Source organism: Pelobates fuscus, chromosome 3, assembly GCF_036172605.1.
Source record: "Pelobates fuscus isolate aPelFus1 chromosome 3, aPelFus1.pri, whole genome shotgun sequence".
Classification (NCBI taxonomy): domain Eukaryota; kingdom Metazoa; phylum Chordata; class Amphibia; order Anura; family Pelobatidae; genus Pelobates; species Pelobates fuscus.
The window spans coordinates 361,614,524-361,634,194 of NC_086319.1; the positions used below are offsets into that span (position 1 = coordinate 361,614,524).

A 19,671-nucleotide genomic window follows, 5' to 3' on the forward strand; every position below is an offset into this window, starting at 1 on the left:
TTGGAAATACATACACAGAAAACAGAAATTTTTACTTACCGTTAATTCTCTTTTTCTGTCATATGGTGGCAGTAACTTATGGGTTTTGCTCCTCCCTGTGGACAAGACATCTTAACAAGCATCCTAGTTAAAAAAGGACTCTCCCCCTTTCCCTATAAGAGGCAGAGCCACAAAACCTACCCCAGTACGTGACAAGAAAAGAAACCCCGACAAAATATATATACTGCAAAAAAAATTCTTTAAAAACAAGGGAGGGAAGCAGTACTGCCACCATATTAAGAAAAAAAGAATTTACGGTAAGTAAAAATTTCAGTTTTTCTGTCATATGGTGGCAGTAACGTATGGGATATAGCAAGATACCCATCTCGGCGGGACTTAGGCCACCACAGCTTGTAACACCTTTCGCCCAAACGCAGCTTCAGAGGCAGAGAATATGTGTAGCCGATAGTGCTTGATAAAAGGTGTTAAAAGATCTGCCTTGCAGATGACTTCTGGAGATGCAAGTGCTTTTTCCACCCATGAGGTAGCCATTGCTCGGGTAGAATGGGCCTTGACTGTAGCTGGAGGCTGAAGACCTGTCGAAGAATACGCCAACTCGATAGCTTGAATGAGCCATCGGGATAAGCTACCGCGGGAAGCTACCTTACCCTTGAGGTGCCCCGGAAAATTAACAAATAAATCATCCGAATTTCTGAATTCTTTAGTTCTGGCTAAATACACAAATAACGCTCTCCTGACGTCCAATTTTTGCCATCTGAGCTCTTGAGGATTGAGGAGATGAAGCATCGCTAAAAAACGAAGGCAATATAATTGGCTGATTAATATTCTTTGAAGACAATACTTTAGGTAGAAACGACAGTCTTGTAATTTGGCACAATTTTTATATTTTAGAAAACGTTGTAAGGCCTAGGAAGTGGGTTGGTATAATACTAGGTATGGTACTCTATTTGGTTCGTGAGCGTCGTTTCCTAGGTCATGGATTGGTAAAGAAGGGATGGTTCATATTGGGTGGATTGTGCAAAGTCAGCTTTAAGCTGGGGGTTGAGGTTTTGTAAGGAGGGAATGTCCCCTGTATGGATCTGTGGTTCTGACAAGTGATCTGTGGTGACGGTCGGTTTGTCTTGTGAGTAGTTTGTCGGGAGGTTGCAGCACACATTCCTCTGGTGCACTAGCGTGCCAGCGCCATCCCTGGCATGCTCTTAGGACGTCATTAGAGTCACGATTCTCAAGTCGTGGAGAAAACAACAGAACTTTAGTATTAGAAGGTAAAAAGTAATAGGAGAAAAAGGAGAAAAACCATAGGTAAATGACAATTTGCATTATTTAGCCTGTGAGCAGGTTGGGGTAGGAGACTTCTCCCCCCATTCCGGTCAAGTGGCCTGAGTGTCCATTCTCTGTGTCCTCGGGATGAATGGTTCGATCGTCTCTGGGAGTAAAGATTACTTTTAATCTTACCTCAAAATACCTCTGAGCCGTGTGGGGGGCAGGTGACACGGCGTACCTCTTCTGACCTGCATCCATGCAGTCAGTGGGTACCTGCACAGCTCTTTTATGCTGCCAGAATTAAAATTTTCGCGTTTTTTTTTTTTTTTGGTGTATGTATCTTTAAGCTTCCGGATTTGCGCATGTGTTTTAGCGCACCCGGAAGCTTAGGTGGAACGCATCAACACCCGGGCGTGCGTTCCATCCGCTGTGCGCTTGCTCAGCAACAAGCTCCGTTTGGCCAGAACAATTCTCGGCATAAGAAGCGTTTTGCCGGAACCATTCTCGGCATAAGAAGGCAAACTTACAATTGCTCCGTAACAAATAGGAGCATGGGTCTCTCTACCGCCTACCACCCGGGCAGCTCTCGGACCGGGTCCCCCAGACAGACAACCCGTGTGTCTCACCCATGTGGATGTCCTGTCCTTCCCTATCGGGACAAGAAAGGAGACTGGGGTAGATTTTGCGGTTCTGCCTCTTATAGGGAAAGGGGGAGGGTCCTTTTTTATCTAGGATGCTTGTTAAGATGTCTTGTCCACAGGGAGGAGCAAAACCCATAAGTTACTGCCACCATATGACAGAAAAAAGACTGGTAGTGTTAAAGGAACATTACAAGCATCATAAGACTACAGTTTGCTAAAAGGAACACTCCAAGCACCAAACCCACTACAGTGTGCTGTAGTGGTTATGGTGCCATGTGTGCTCTATACGGTTTGACAACGTACCTGGGATCTGACAGCTCAATGGAGAGAGGCAGGTGACTAAGTCAGGTGGTGCAGGTAGTTGCTCATTGGTTGAGAGCAGTTACCTGACACTCTTAGCCAGTGACTTGGCCTTGCATGGCAGGGTTTAGCTCAAGAGATCTAATGAAAGCTCCATAAAGGGATATAAACAGTCCTCCCAGTAGATGTAGGAGGAAGACCATGATTCATTGTAGGAGTTCAGCATTTCCTTTTAAAAGAGGACCAGCCATGCATGAAGATTTGTGACCAAGAATATTCAGAGACATCTTAAAACAGCTAAACTATATTAGAATTGAATGGCAGTTCAATGCCATATTAGATGATGGTGTGTAAATGAAAATCACAGTGAGAAGCGCAGAAGCGCCTCTAGCGGCTGTCAATGAGACAGCCACTAGAGGCTGGATTAACCCTGCTATGTTTACTGCAAAAAGGGTTAAACCTAGCTGGACCTGGCACCCAGTCCACTTCATTAAGCTGTGGTATAGTGGACCTTTAAAGCAGCATTCTATGCAAAACTACTGCATTGAAATAGCTTTATGCTCTTTCGTGATAATATTTGAGCCAACATCAACACAAACACTCAATAATGACAACACCTTATACATTACATTTAACATGATTATAATTACTAGTATTTAAAAAGCACCAACATATTCCGCAGCACAGTACACTCATTAAAATACACAGTACAGTATAGATAAACCAATACAAAAGGAACAGAGGGTCCTGTCCGTCAGCTGAGGTCTAGCATTTACAGTCATTTTATGCCAAGTACTAACCTAGATCATTCATGAGCTTACAATCTAAATAATGGTATCTTGAAAGAATTTACTTTGCTTGCTTGGTTCTCTAAAAATATTTTAGAGAATTAGTAATGATGTATATGGTACTTACGTGGGACCAAAGCTCTTTCCAACCTGCGTTTCCTGAAACTCTTGTTTTATCGCATCCTTGTAAGGAATTCGTTTTTCTGTTAGGTAATATGAGATGGAATCTAGAGGACATTTCTCTCCAAACAACCTACGAAAACATTACATGATTATTAGGAAGGCAAAAAACAAAAGTGAGACATTCACATTCTAATACATTCAAGTTATTGCTAGTTATGATGGTGTGTTAATGTGCATATGGCTGGTTTGTGATCCAGTAGCTAATTAAAGGGGCACTCTAAACCGACAGAGCAACTAAAGCTCTTTGTAATTGTTATGTTGAATAGAGACCCTAAGTACTACCCCTTCATTTATATCAAACTGCTAAGAAGGGGGCTCTCCTTTAAGAGTGGTTACCAAAAGTGACACCTCAGCACATCTCTGTAAAAATACAGCAGGGGAAGCTAAAAGGCTGACACTGGGAAGGTGCAGAATATTCTCTGGATAAAAGTGTGTGCTTTTGTGGTTACAGGACTTATGATGGTGAAGACGCATGTGACAGACCATCCTGTTAATGGAAAGCTTTAAGTGAATACCCATATTACTATTTCAGGTTAGATTCGCTAATATATTGCAGTTTTTGAAGAACATTCTGAGTAGGGGAGACATAGTGAGTTATTCCATTTGTGTACATAAAGTCTGATTAGCTCTGCTGTCCTTTTTCTTTAGAACGACTGATGGGTCATGTTCTACGTGTTCGAAAGTTGGTTTTCTTTTCTTTCTGTTAATCCTATGTGCTGGAAAGTGCCAATCACATTAGGCACTATAAGCTGCATCACAGCGGTACAGACAAATTCCTGTAGTTTACTCCCTGGAGCAAGGCTGTGGATTGTCATTACGTTAAATCTGTATTCCTGGCACTATAGCCTCCTCTCCAGGTAAATAAAGTGTTAAAAACCCTTTACTTACCTGATCCCAGCGCCGATGTTCCTCAGCGATGGGTCAAAGCTCCTCCTCCATCCCGCGACGAGTGGGCTCTAATGCGCATTTGCTGCAAATGTTGTGTGCGCATTACACCTCCCCCATAGGAAAGCATTGAATTAATGCTTTCCTATGGGGAAAAATCCGACGCTGGAGGTCCTCATGCAAAGCGTGAGGATGTCCAGCGTCAGATACCAGACCAAAAGTTCGTTTCAAACCAGGTAGCCCTCTAGTGGCTGTCTGGTAAACAGCTACTGTGGGCAGACTAAGTGCTGCAATGTAAACCTTGCAGTTTCCCTGTAAAGGGACACTGTAGGCACCAAAACCACTTCAGCTCATTGAAGTGGTCTGGGTACAGTGTCCCATGTCCCTTAACCCTGCAATAGTAATTACTGCAGTTTCTTAGAAACAGCAATAATTACCTTGCAGGGTTAACTCCTCCTGTAGCAGCTGTCTACCAGACAGCCTCCAGAGGAACTTCTAGAATTGAAACGGACCTTTGGTCCATTATCAAACGATGGACTTGCTCATGCTGTGCATGAGGACCTCCAGCGTCAGATTTTCTGAATAGGAAAGCATTCCTATGGGGAAATACTAATGTGAGTACAGCCATTGCCGTGCATGTGCATTAGGTCTCCCCCACCAGATAACGTCGGCGGGGGAGGAGCGTTGGCGGAGCTTGACCCAGCGCCGAGGGACATCGGCGCTGGATTCATGTAAGTGACTGAAGGAGTTTTTACCCCTTCAGCCACGTAGGAGGGGGGGCACTGTAGGATTTTACAGTGCCAGGAAAACGGGTTTGTTTTCCTGGCACTTTTGAATCCCTTTAACTGCAATGTTTAACACTGCAGCACTAGGTGCACAAGGGACACTGTACTCAGACTACTATAATGACCTGAAGTGGTCTGGGTGCCTACAGTGTCCCTTTAATGCATATTCTACTGTGTTTGTTTTTATTGAAAAACTGAAAATGATACCAAATATTATGTTATTTGTAAATTACAATATATATCCTTGGATGGTGTTAGTGTGTTAAAGAGGTTAAAAAAAAACTAAACAAAAAAAAACAGGTTAGAAAAATCACTGTTACCCCAAATTAAAAATGGAATGCTTTTAATTGTGCATTTTTGTTTCATTGGGGAAAATGTCTGCCTTTGCAAACCCTTCCTTCTAACACCACCCAGACTTTATGTGACTGTACAATCGCAAACTTTGCCAGGCAGGTGCTTTGGGCAATTGCTTTCTCTTTGGTTTGAGTTAACCAAACCAGGAAGTAGCAAAACCTGTTGTCTGATTGACAGCCAAGGGGCTATAACCAGGTTCATTAATAAAAGCGTCAATTTCTATTGAAATCTGCACTTTTTGCAAAATCAAATAAAGAGACCACACTCTTCTCTCATAAAGCTTTTCAGCAAATAAGGGGTTGTTTAGGGATCTGGAGTTTCCCTTCAAAGGAGAAGCCTGAGACAATGGAAAGCATTAGAGAATAACTTTATTCCCAAAAAGCAAGCAGACTGAACATTTGCCTAATACAGAGAAGTTTTAATAAAATAATATTAAAATTTCCCTACTTCCCCCTCAGGTTGCAGTCAGTAAAGTACTGGTCAGAGATGAATTTCTCCACCCGCTCTAGTGTTGTCCTTCTGTTTTTTTGCACCAGGTAAGCTGCAGAGTGAATGGGACCCTGGTTCCCCTGCTGCTCCATGTTGGTCCTCCAGACTGTAAGCACTAACCAGGTGACAGCTACTGGAACCGGAAACCGGAAGTGCCTGTACAGCGGCCATCTTTATTATGGGAAAAATGTCACCAAGGGCTGTTGACTATATTATCATTTATTAATTTAACATGCGATATCAATGTAAATCAGCCCCAGATGCCCTGTAATTAGATATGATTGCACAGAAGCCTATACAAATCTCGCTGCGGTGAGTTAGTGGAGAGGCAGAAGTGTATGCCGGGATTTGTAGTCTTTTTCGAGGGGCACAGGTCATGTGACCGCTCTCCACCAATCAGTGCACTCGCTGTTTGAGCATGTGCCTGGGTGAGACAGAGGCTGCTGGAGGTAGGAGTGGATGTTTTGATGTTTTAGAACATTCATGTTGGACTGGCTGATAATGATAAATGTTGGGTTAGCTGGATGTGTTGTGCTTGTACACTGATGGCTAACATGGAGGGCTAATGTTATTTAAAGCTGGTTTTGAGAGGATAATGTCCCATGTAAATTAATAGAAGTTTGTTATAACAGCTTCCAATGTGTATACAGGAGAATAGTTACTCATAATGCTTTATTAAAGTAATGGACAGACAAAACTATACTTTAATATAGTATGCAGGCACAAAGAATACATCATAACACATGTTAGTATCATAAAATGTCACCTGTAACCAGTCCAGGTACACACTGTCACCCATAGTATGATCCATCACATCCATCAGTAATGTAAAATGTCACCTCCTGTAACCAGTCCAGGTACTCGCTGTCACCCATAGTATGATCCATCACATCCATCAGTAATGTAAAATGTCACCTCCTGTAACCAGTCCAGGTACTCCCTGTCACCCATAGTATTATATATCACATCCATCAGTAATGTAAAATGTCACCTCCTGTAACCAGTCCAGGTACTCCCTGTCACCCATAGTATGATCCATCACATCCATCAGTAATGTAAAATGTCACCTCCTGTAACCAGTCCAGGTACTCGCTGTCACCCATAGTATGAAACTTCACATCCATCAGCAATGTAAAATATCACCTCCTGTAACCAGTCCAGGTACTCCCTGTCACCCATAGTATTATATATCACATCCATCAGTAATGTAAAATGTCACCTCCTGTAACCAGTCCAGGTACTCCCTGTCACCCATAGTATGATACATCACATCCATCAGTAATGTAAAATGTCACCTCCTGTAACCAGTCCAGGTACTCGCTGTCACCCATAGTATGATACATCACATCCATCAGTAATGTAAAATGTCACCTCCTGTAACCAGTCCAGGTACTCACTGTCACCCATAGTATGATCCATCACATCCATCAGTAATGTAAAATGTCACCTCCTGTAACCAGTCCAGGTATTCACTGTCACCCATAGTATGATCCATCACATCCATCAGTAATGTAAAATGTCACCTCCTGTAACCAGTCCAGGTATTCACTGTCACCCATAGTATGAAACTTCGCATCCATCAGCAATGTAAAATGTCACCTCCTGTAACCATTCCAGGTATTCACTGTCATCCATAGTATTATACATCACATCCATCAATAATGTGAAATGTCACCTCCTGTAACTAGTCCAGGTACTCGCTGTCACCCATAGTATGAAACTTCGCATCCATCAGTAATGTAAAATGTCACCTCCTGTAACCAGTCCAGGTATTCACTGTCACCCATAGTATGATCCATCACATCCATCAGCAATGTAAAATGTCACCTCCTGTAACCAGTCCATCACATCCATCAGTAATGTAAAATGTCACCTCCTGTAACCAGTCCAGGTACTCGCTGTCACCCATAGTATGATCCATCACATCCATCAGTAATGTAAAATGTCACCTCCTGTAACCAGTCCAGGTACTCGCTGTCACCCATAGTATGATCCATCACATCCATCAGTAATGTATAATGTCACCTCCTGTAGCCAGTCCAGGTACTCACTGTCACCCATAGTATGAAACTTCACATCCATCAGCAATGTAAAATGTCACCTCCTGTAACCAATCCAGGTACTCGCTGTCACCCATAGTATGATACATCACATCCATCAGTAATGTAAAATGTCACCTCCTGTAACCAGTCCAGGTACTCACTGTCACCCATAGTATGATACATCACATCCATCAATAATGTGAAATGTCACCTCCTGTAACCAGTCCAGGTACTCACTGTCCCCCATAGTATGATACATCACATCCATCAGCAATGTAAAATGTCACCTCCTGTAACCAGTCCATCACATCCATCAGTAATGTAAAATGTCACCTCCTGTAACCAGTCCATCACATCCATCAGTAATGTCAAATGTCACCTCCTGTAACCAGTCCAGGTACTTGCGGTCACCCAGAGGATGATCCATGACCTATTACTTTTCCTTGATATGTAATGCCGCTAACCAAAGTATATCAATATTATACTCTGTCATGTAGGGGTACATCATGATATGTCCCATCCTGTAACCATTTCAAGTATTATTCAGAGGCTCTCCCATTGGATGGGTTTGTAACATGACTATTTCAGGAATATGTCACCCAAAGAGTATCATCACATGTCTGTACTCAGATGGCTACTAGTGGTGCTTCCTGGGCATTGTTGAAAAGAATACATACAAATTAATGTGTTTGTAATACTTTTTATTTTGGATGTTTCAATCATTTTGTAATTGTATCATATAATAGAAAAAAAAATGATCTGTCTTATCATACACTGAACACAACTTTGTATTGTCTTAAAAGTTGACTTTTCAATTTACAATAGTCAAGCTGGACATCCAGCTGAGTTTTTTAATTGTTTTGGTTTGTATGTAAACACACCTTATCTATACATTTATAGATTTTTATTGTGTAAAACTATTAATTAAAAACACGTTTACATATGCTGTAATATTTTTTTACATTTCTTATATGTTTGCACCATTTTTGTTTATCTTTCCATCACTTGTAGGTCCCTATTCTGAGTGTCAGAGCTGTAGTAAGGATGAACAAGATGAAAAATGATGAACATAAGACTGAGATGATCTTAAACTATGCATTAGAAATCATCTACATGTTGACCGGAGAGGTGAGGCCTGTGTTGGAATGTCGACCTCTATTTTTATTTACGGGTAATTTATTGGAATACAGAGCCATTATAGGAGAAGAAAGCTGAAATTAAGAACAGAAAAATTGATATGACCAAAGAGGAAAAAAACAACAAATGTTCTCATGTATCCACTACAGTCTCCAACACTTTGTTTACTTTGTGTAAATAAAACATATCTGCTCTCTCTCTGCATTCACAGATTGCTTGTGCAAAGCTGCTGCAATACATCATTCTGTCTGTTTCTCTCCTGTGCTGCTGGTGGTGCCACTCTCACACAGAGCCTGCCCCTCCTCCCTACTTTAACTTGCAGGCACTATGTTCCCTTAGACTGAATTAAAGCGAGGGGGTGGTTTTCTAATAACACACATGCAGAGCACAGCCTCCTTATCTTGTGCTGATCGGTACAGACTGAACTGATAGAGTAAAGGGCTGTTTTTTTTTAAATCTGATTTTAGGGGATATCCTAAAAAATTGTTAGCAAATCTGCTGGCACAATGTAGATATAAAATTGAATTCTCAATCATTTATAAATTTAAGTTGTATGTCTCATGACAGGTACCTTTTAAAAAGGCTTTTCTATATCCCAAGTGTATCTGAATAATTTATAGTTTCATTTTGTTACTTTTATTGGAGTATTACCCAAGTGAATGTAATTCTAAATTGCTCTAACAGGACATTAAATCCATTTACGAGCTGTGAGTGGTTTGGCTTAATAATGGCAACTGATATGCTTGCTACACAATGTACAAATTGGACTAGTCAAAAAAAAAAAAAGAACATTCACAGAGGACTAATAGTAACACGCCTAGTGCCTAACTGCTCAGACGCAGAGAGGCCACAACTCCTAACACCAAGGCACGAAGGTAGACGTTGAGGTTAAACCAGCTAAAACACAAAAAAAAGAAGCATAGCGGAACAAACACCCACATTGTAAATAGTTAAATAGTTACCTAGGGGAGTAAATGCGAAAGCCACGTAATGCTTGACAACCACAACGGAGACACTGGGAGACATGGGGCTTCCGCATCCTATTTCCCCCTACCTCCTCCCGCAACCTGTTCCCCTGTCTCCCCCTCCCTACCCTTCCCCCCCAACTCCCCCCCCCCCCACTCTCTCTACCCACCAACCCTGAACCAAACCCATGGTTATGAGGGAACAAAACCAGACACGGAGCACGGAACAAGGTAGCAAGGGTAGTCGAGGGATTCCTAAAAGGCTACCTGACCAGATATGCTCTTGAATGTATAATATATGTCTGAGATATATGTACCTCAACTGCTTACCCTCCCTTTTTCCTTTCTGTAACCCAATTATGTTCTTTGATAAAATAAAAATTGTCAAATTGAAAAAAAAAAAAAAAAATTAGACTAGTCACTCAATATACCCGTTATTTTTATTCTCTCATGTCTTTTTTTTTTCTTTTGTTATAGGAATATACAGTTGTGAAGAAGAATTCTCGGAGCAGAAGACGTAACATTCATTTGGTCACAGGAGAGGTGAGCAGTACTGTGTAATTTGACACAATACATTAGTATCAACATCAATTGTAGCTATGTGAAGCTGCTTAGTCTTTACATTAAAATGTGATGACTATGGATGCAGGGCCTGATATGGATGGCGGCTAGATGCGTTTCATTCGAACTGCAAGCCTAAACTCTAAATAGAACCGCTTAAATTGACTACTAGTGCACCCAAACGCTCTCAAATCGAGACAACTACTTCTGCAGATGACCAGGGCCTGGGAGTCACCTGTAATCCCTGTAGGTTTGGGTGAGTCCCGGTGTTCACATCTCCCTGGTGAGGCAGCCGATCGCTGGTACTGAGTGACACTGAGTCCCTGCAGGATACTGAGCAGCTCCGTTTTCCCTCTGGACCAGCGGGTGTTATCCCGGTTCCCACTGGCACACTATACTTACAAACTGGCTCCCACATCTCCTCCACTTACGCGATCTTGGACAGCATCTCACCTACTCAAGATGGCGACTGCCTCTATATCATGTGGCACACACCAGGAAAAACCCAGGAAACCAACCTTAGAGACATGGTTGGTTACCTCGGGGCACCAACCTCGACAGGATGCAGGAAGTGGGGAGCCGCAAAAGGAGAGAGGACCCCCTTTGGGAAATCCAGAGCCTCACCCATCAAAATCCTCCACTATATGCCCACCTTAGCCGAGGGCCACTGTGGGTGAGATTCCTATGCATCGCCCCCACAGGCAGGAGACCGTCCACTTCCAGTGGCAGCGCTACACATGGGCCTTCTGTCTCTCCCTAGTGGAGGAGGACTTGGACTCTTTGAGACCTGAGTCAGTGGACTACAGATACTGGCCTTCCTACCGGCCTGTGGCAGGTGGGTGGTGCCCCACCAGTCTCCTTCCACCAAGCTCCTGCAGCATCCTGGCTTACCTCCTTTACGCGCTCTAAACAAGGGCATTAGATGAGTGGACATCCCCTCGTAGGGCAGCAGTCCAGTTCATACTTTGTGACTTTCACTTATCCAACTGAAGCCCGTAAGATCCTTATGGGTTACCTGACTTGATTTGTTTAAATTTTGCTATTGTAAATGTTTGTATAACAGTGGTTAGCTTTAACTTGGTTAGTTGAGCATGATTATCTAATATTGTGACCCAGTGGTTCTTATCATCTGAAATCCTCACGCCTACATGTATACCAGTATTTACTGTTTATTGCTGTGCCATGTAGGCTTATGCTTAAATCCTCTTTACTCCCTCTATAAAAAAGAAAATGTGCAATGTTCTTGATGTCATACTACTGTTATAATATGTCTAAAGATCTGTTTGCACCAGCTGTTGTGGCACATCTGCTTGTTCATCCTATGCACCAATAAAATAAAATATGTGATGACTATGCTAGGTTGTTATTCCCATAAAAATGTCTCCAGCAATAATTTAAAAAAAATTAAAATATGAAATATTCTTCTTTGCCATTTTGTCAGGAGATCAATGTACTGTGTCTGATATGTGAATAGTTTTTGTTTTTTTTTTTTTTTTTTTTTTTTTATATTGTTCAAACTTTTCCAAGGATGATTAGTTTTGCATAAACCTACAGTAATGCAATTTCAACATGAAATATAAACAAATAACTTAGCATGGATGCCACTGCATATGTCTCTAAATGCATATTTCTGCCTAGCAATGTTGTAAGAATATAATGAATATACTTCTACTTAATTATGTAAAAGTACTCCTTGTATAACCTCAAAGGAGATGGCTAGTGAAAGCTATAATCCAGACCCCTAAAGCACTTTATGTGTAAAGACTGCGACCAAATTCGAGACCGGTAATTGCTCAGAGCATATGCCTTGCAAAGACTTCTCTTTGAGCTGTATTGAGAACTCTGTGATTTGACCGCCACAGCAAGTCTGGGTTAGAAGGATGGATAATTAAATGCACGAATATTTTCATTTGCAGTATTTCCTCTAAGCAGGGATTTTTATTTTTTGTATTTGGGCCGTGTAGTAAAACATAATATGTGGATTGTAGCTCACCATCTGCAACATGTCATTTGCTCAGACAGTGCAGCTGTTAAAGCGTCTTCATAGATAAGTTGCCAATTAGCATAATTAGTTAAAACTGCTTGAATGTCAGCCACCTATGGGCAAGCCAGAGCCTTATTAGAGCTCCCTCTGCTGGTGAAATTGGGGAGAGAAAATGATGGAGCCTTGAAGACCTTTGCTTAGTTAGAAACATAGAATGTGACGGCAGATAAGAACCATTCGGCCCATCTAGTCTGCCCAGTTTTCTAAATACTTTCATTAGTCCCTGGCCTTATCTTATAGTTAGGATAGCCTTATGCCTATCCCACGCATGCTTAAACTCCTTTACTGTGTTAACCTCTACCACTTCAGCTGGAAGGCTATTTCATGCATCCACTACCCTCTCCGTAAAGTAATATTTCCTGATATTATTTTTAAACCTTTGTCCCTCTAATTTAAGACTATGTCCTCTTGTTTTGGTAGTTTTTCTTCTTTTAAATATAGTCTCCTCCTTTACTGTGTTGATTCCCTTTATGTATTTAAATGTTTCTATCATATCCCCCCTGTCTCGTCTTTCCTCCAAGCTATACATGTTAAGATCCTTTAACCTTTCCTGGTAAGTTTTATCCTGCAATCCATGAACCAGTTTAGTAGCCCTTATTTGAACTCTCTCTAAGGTATCAATATCCTTCTGAAGATATGGTCTCCAGTACTGTGTACAGTACTCCAAGTGAGGTCTCACCAGTGTTCTGTACAATAGCATGAGCACTTCCCTCTTTCTACTGCTAATACCTCTCCCTATACAACCAAGCATTCTGCTAGCATTTCCTGCTGCTCTATTACATTGTCTGCCTACCTTTAAGTCATCAGAAATAATCACCCCTAAATCCCTTTCCTCAGATGTTGAGGTTAGGACTCTATCAAATATTCTGTACTCTGCCCTTGGGTTTTTACATCCAAGATGCATTATCTTGCACTTATCCACATTAAATGTCAGTTGCCACAACTCTGACCATTTTTCTAGTTTACCTAAATCATTTTCCATTTGGCTTATCCCTCCTGGAACATCAACCCTGTTACATATCTTAGTATCATCCGCAAAAAGACACACCTTACCATCAAGACCTTCTGCAATATCACTAATAAAAATATTAAAGAGAATGGGTCCAAGTACAGATCCCTGAGGTACCCCACTGGTGACAAGCCCAAGCTTCGAATATACTCCATTGACTACAACCCTCTGTTGCCTGTCACTAAGCCACTGCCTTACCCATTCAACAATATTGGAATCCAAACTTAAATATTGCAGTTTATTGATAAGCCTTCTATGTGCAACAGTGTCAAAAGCCTTACTGAAATCTAGGTAAGCAATGTCTACTGCACCACCCTGATCTATAATTTTAGTTACCCAATCAAAAAGTTGCTGGCTGCAGCGAGTATCACGCACCTTTTTAAAAGCAAATGTATGTAAAAGGAGTGTAAGAGAACCAATACAATTGTACCCTCTCACAGGGTGCAGATTACAGTCATTTATTTCTAAATCCTGTTCATATTTTTTATATATATATATTTTTTTATTTATTTCTTTGTTTGCCATGTGCATGTTTTGATAACATGTAGCTGCTACCCTAGAATCTATTTGCATATGTCATAATAATAATTTAAAAAAAAAACGTTTTCTTTGTAATTTGTGTAAGCCATTCTCTCTTGTATAGCGCTGTGTAAGAATAAAAAAAAAATCTGTTCTGGTTATTTTATTTTTTTTGTTCAATTTGTGTGTGTTTTTTTTATTTTTATTATTATTTTTGGCATTTATATAGCGCCAACAAATTCTGTAGCGCTTTAGAATATTATAGGAGGGGGAGATTTAACAATAAATGAGAGAATTACAAAAACTTACAGGAACAAAAGGTTAAAGAGGACCCTGCTCACACGAGCTTACAGTCTATAGGAGGTGGGGTATAAAACACATTAGGATAGAAAATAGCAATCAAACAAGGTGGGAGTGAAGCAGAGCTGGAGGAGAAAGTTGAGTGCTTCCCTTTAGGAGAGAGCAATGGACAGGTATGTGAGGTAGAGGTAACTCTGGGAGTGTAGTGGTACTTACCCTGGGGCCGGCCGGGGTCCTCTGTTCTCGCCGCGCGCGGTCCTGCTTTTGCACGAGCCGCGTGCGGCTCATCCGACTGCAATACCAGAAAGGCGGCGGGCAGTGACCGCAAGAAGCGGTCACGTGTCCCGCCTGACTCTAAGAGCGCACCGCGTGTATATGAAATATGAAACGGTCTCCCATTGGCCCCTGTCATGCCACATTCCCCATACACTCACGTTTTGGGGGCGTGGATATGACAGGGGCCAATCAAATTGAATACTAGGGTATTTATACTCACCTTTTCCCTTAGTACCTTGCCCTATCGTGGTTTCTGTTCAGTTCCCTTTAGTGCTTGTATCGTTCAGTTGTCGTTTTTTGGTGCTAGACCTTGGCTTTGTTCCTGACTCCGTTTTCTCTTTATCCTTGCTTGTCTTGTTCGCCGGTTTGCTCTCCTGTGTACCAGTCCTTGGCTTGTTCTAGTTTACGCTGTCTCTCTGTCCCCTTGACCTCGGCTCGTTCTGGACTCTGTCTTTTCTTGTCCTCGTCTAGTCCGGCCATTCTAAGGTCCGGTAAGACGTATCTTGTTTTCTTGCCTCTAGACTATCTGGACTATTCTTGCGTGTTGGGGTATATTACCGTGACAGGGAGGCCATAAGCTTTCCTAAAGAGATGGGCTTTGAGGGACTTCTTAAACGATTGAAGACTAGGCAAGAGTCTAATGGCGGTAGGCAGGCTATTCCATAGGAAGGGAGCCACCCGCGAGAAGTCCTGCAAGCGTGAGTTGGCCATACGGGTGCAGCGGACAGGAGAAGGTAATGGGGAGAGCGGAGAGACCGAGAAGGGGCATACTTGTGGATCAGTGAAGAGATATAATAGGGGCTACAATTGTTCAGTGCTCTATAGGGATGGGTTAGCACTTTGAATTGGCTCCTATTAGATTCAGGAAGTCAATGTAAGGACTGACAGAGGTGTGAGGTGTGAGAGGAGCAACTGTAGAGGGAAATCAGTCTGGCGGCAGCATTTATTACAGACTGTAGTAGGGAAATGTGGCTTCTGGGAAGACCAATTAGAAGAGGGTTACAATAATCCATGCAAGAGATTACTAGAGCATGGGCAAGCTCCTTGGTAGTATCTTGCGGGCAATGTTTTTAAGATGAAATTGACAGGATTTGGTGACCGACTGGATGTGAGGCTCAAAGGTGAGGCCAGAGTCAAGTATAACGCCAAGACAGCGCACTTGCACGGATGGGCTAATGTGTGTACCACTAACTTGAAAGGAGAGCAAAAGAGGAGGCAAGACAATGAGCTCAGTTTTAGAGAGATTGAGTTTCAGAAAATGGGAGGACATCCACTCAGAGATGGAAGAAAGGCAATTTGTGACATGTTGTAGGGCAGCAGGGGAGGACAGATATATTTGGGTGTCACCAGCGTACAGGTGGTAGCGGAATCCAAACAAATGAATGCGTTTGCCAAGAGAGGCAGTATAGTGTTCATCTTTTACACCCTTCCTTATGAATACTTTGTTAACTTTTGTGGAAACAGCTTGTTGGCCTTCTCCCTATTGTACCTTTTATACTACAACATTTTGGGTACACCTCTCGTTTTTTTTTGTATCCGTTCTTAACACCTTTTTGTGCCTGATCTATCTATCTATCTATCTATATCAAAAACAGAAATATAAATAATCTAGTTGTTTTAACAATCATGTTTTTATTAGGTACCTGTGAAGTGTGATGATGTTGCAGTCTATTTCACCAAAGAAGAGTGGGAGTACTTACAGGCACACAAGGATCTGTACCAGGATGTGGTAAACACTGATCAACAGACGTTCAGTACTGTTGGAATTATGGCAAACAGCAGCGCAGGTACCAATTAAACGTATATTTTTTTGGAACCTGTAAAGTGAAAATCCCTTTGTGCTTCACTTTTAAAGTATAGTTCTGTCTGCTATTATTTCTCTTTGTGGACTTTCATTTCATACGGATTTCACAAACGAGTAGTCTTGGATTTAATTTCCCAGCTACTCTGCCCAAGAGACACTACAACCCCAGACTATCATTTTAATCTCACATACCTGCTTGATGAAATATGGTATATAAACCTCTTACATATAAAATTTCATGTTAACAGATTGAACATCTAAAATATTTTTGTAAAATGTGCGATGTAAAATTGATCACATTTTTGTATTTTTCCTTTTTTGGATTAGGGCAGAGCTATTGCTTGAATTGTATCATTAATGATTTAAAGTAATGTTTATATGTTAATCAGTTATTTTGACATTTAAAAAAAAAAAAAAATTTCAATCCTCCAGGTTCCATCACAAAACATCTGCATAGACGCATTGGTGTACGAAAAATCACCCTGCTGTCGCCACAGAGCAGGCATCGAATTATTAAAAGAACACGTCTGCACTTATCCGGTTCTGCACAGTTTACCCAATTGGTACACAGTATTGCTAATCTTGGAAGACGAGTGGCTAAAATTGATAGAAGCATATACCACATATTAAAGGAGTTTAAAAATAAGAATGCATTGTTTCCTGGCGATCATTTTCAAGTGCCTGACAAATTCCAAACACAATTTCAGGAAGATGAGGGGATATTTGGAGATTGTCAGGAACCCATTTACCAACCTACTGAGACATCACTGCCAATATCTTCTTTTACATCGTTATCTTACCCGCAAGATATGATTGATCCATTTGCGAAAATGTCTGCACCAACATTACCAACCAATGACTTCTCACCTCTTAATAGCCCCTCTTTCACTATTCGTTCTGAAGTTTCAGAACATTCTCATACACACAGCCCATGTACGGCAGATTCTACTGGAGAGACCTTACCAGATACTCCTCCCTCTGTGGTACCATTAGCTTTGCATACTTCAGCAAAATTACCCTCCACAGCCACTATTGCAGTACCACCCGAAAACACCACTTCTTTTCCAAACCACTTAAGGATTTCAGAAAAGAAGCAGGCACACCATGACAACACATGTGCAACACATTTCAATAGGGATGCAGAAGATGACATCCTTTCATCTACTGGCTTACTAAGTCAACGTACTACAGCAAGACTACCACGTTTGCCCAGTTCATCAAATAATGACTATGCAAATGTCAAAGGTCCTGCTTTTATTGTTGTATCGAAAATTTTAGAGCAACAGCAAGCACATATGGAGAGCCTCCGTACCCCAGATTGCGTTGGAGATCCATTACCGGACATTCCCCTGGCATCTATGTCTGTGGGTTTGTTGAACAATTTTAAGATGCAGAGTCGTGGACAACCTCATCGATACGCTCAGCTCTTATTTCAGCATCACGTACCTTATTCAGTATATAAAACATGGACGCACAACACCAACTATGATGGTTCTAGGGGTAAGCATGCACTGCCTAAAAACTTAAAGCGTTTAATTATTACAGAAACGTCTGCTGCATTTAAACTGACTCCCCCAGTTTTGAAGAAAATTAAAGACACGTTAAATGGTCTACTACGAATACCGAGAACGGGTGGCTGGGATTCAAACTCAGATTTTATATGAATCCATTTTGGATTTAAACATTGTTTTGTAAGTAATGTATATTTTGTTAAAGATATATATGAGTTTATGTAAAAAGGAGTACTGTGTATATAATGGTAAATGAGATTTAGTCTTTCTTATTACATTTATAAAGAAATATTTATATCTGACAAACAAGATTCTAATTGTATAAGGACACCGTTTACTAGAATTCACAAAAACAGACCCTGAATATAAAAGGGAGAGAGCTTTGGTTCTCTTTATATAATTCTCATTTATATAAGTGAACTAGTCAAGAAATGTTGGAATTCATTGACATTAAAGGGACACTCCAGGCACCCAGACCACTTCGGCTAATTGGAGTGGTCTGGGTGCCAACTCCCACTACCCTTAACCCTGCAAGTGTAATTATTGCAGTTTTTTTAAACTGCAATAATTACCTTGCAGGGTTAAGTCCTCCCCTAGTGGCTGTCTATTAGACAGCCACTAGAGGGACTTCCTGCTTCATAGCACAGGTTTTCTGTGCTAGAGCGTCGCTGGACGTCCTCACGCTGTGTGAGGACCTCCAGCGTCGCTCTATTCCCCATAGGGAAGCATTGAAATTCATTTTCAATGCTTTCCTATGGGGTGCGCTAATGCGCATGCGCGGCATTGCCGCGCATGCGCATTAGGTCTCCTCGGCCGGCCGGCGAGATCAGTCTCGCCCACCGGCCGACGTAAGTAGAAGGAGGAGCGGCGGGGGAGGAGGAAGCAGCGACGTGGGACCTGTCGCTGCCCCTGGTAAGTCACTGAAGGGGTTTTCACCCCTTCAGCAACTGGGGATTGGGGGGTGGGAGGGAGAGGGACCCTCCAGTGCCAGGAAAACGGATCGTTTTCCTGGCACTGGAGTTTCCCTTTAAGAAAGAGATTTACATTTTTATTGTTTTTTGTTCTGTTTTTTTCTTTATTTATTAGAGGCACAACAATAATCAACATATAAGGAAATGTACATTCTAAAAATGCTTCTCTTTTTTTTTTTTTTTTTTTTTTTAACAAACTAATTTGAGTAAAGTGAAGTGAGAATGAGCTTTATGTGGAAAGCAACTAGTTGTGAGCATGTCAGCCACATAAAGACATGAGAACATAAATTATCAACATTTCCAGGACATGTCTTGATTAGTTCTCTTCATATGGCCGGGGCGGACTTGGCATGACACCACTTTCATCACACCTTGTTTTGCAGACTGGGAGTAATTCAAACTGAATCTCAGTATTTAATTTTTCTAATGCTGTAATATATAAATACGGGATATCCAATATTTTGTCCTCCACTGATAAGTACTAAAGAAGCGTTAGTTTTAAACACACACTTTATTCAATAAAATTATATATAGTGATAAAGTTACCATTTGGTACACAACAAAATGGTCTACCATTAGATTGGGACTGAGCAATCTATACCTTCCATATCTACTTCATAGTCATCTTCTAAAATTCCTGAAGATGTTTCTGTAATTCCATTGTAAACCTTTTTTGTTACAGAAAATAAACCTGAATTATTAGTCTTCACGTTGGTCATATTGATATAAGATCTTTTTTTCCTGCTATACTATCAGCGTTACTGACAAAACTGCAAATTATATCAAATTACATTTGCAAAACTAACACTACATTTGCAAATGTTATCATACGGGTTTAATTTGC

At 41.3% G+C, this 19,671-nt stretch overlaps 2 protein-coding genes across 2 annotated transcripts in view; one reads left to right on the forward strand and one right to left on the reverse strand.

Annotated features, from left to right (window-relative positions):
* Positions 1-5,806, reverse strand: part of MAN2C1 (mannosidase alpha class 2C member 1) — a 53,820-nt gene extending 48,014 nt beyond the window's left edge. The window contains exons 1-2 of the mRNA XM_063449263.1: positions 5,647-5,806; positions 3,120-3,245 (exon numbers count right to left, since the gene is read on the reverse strand). Of these exons, the coding sequence (XP_063305333.1) occupies positions 3,120-3,245; positions 5,647-5,780 (260 nt within the window). The 5' untranslated portion in view covers positions 5,781-5,806. The remainder of the gene's footprint in view (positions 1-3,119; positions 3,246-5,646) is intronic.
* A 304-nt stretch (positions 5,807-6,110) lies between these two features.
* On the forward strand, positions 6,111-18,302 carry LOC134601395 (uncharacterized). Its single transcript, XM_063445870.1, has 5 exons — positions 6,111-6,137; positions 8,742-8,858; positions 10,310-10,375; positions 16,181-16,328; positions 16,778-18,302. The coding sequence occupies exons 2-5, from the start codon at positions 8,775-8,777 to the stop codon at positions 18,007-18,009; spliced, it is 1,530 nt and encodes a 509-aa protein (XP_063301940.1). The 5' UTR covers positions 6,111-6,137; positions 8,742-8,774; the 3' UTR covers positions 18,010-18,302.
* The last annotated feature ends 1,369 nt before the right edge of the window (positions 18,303-19,671 follow it).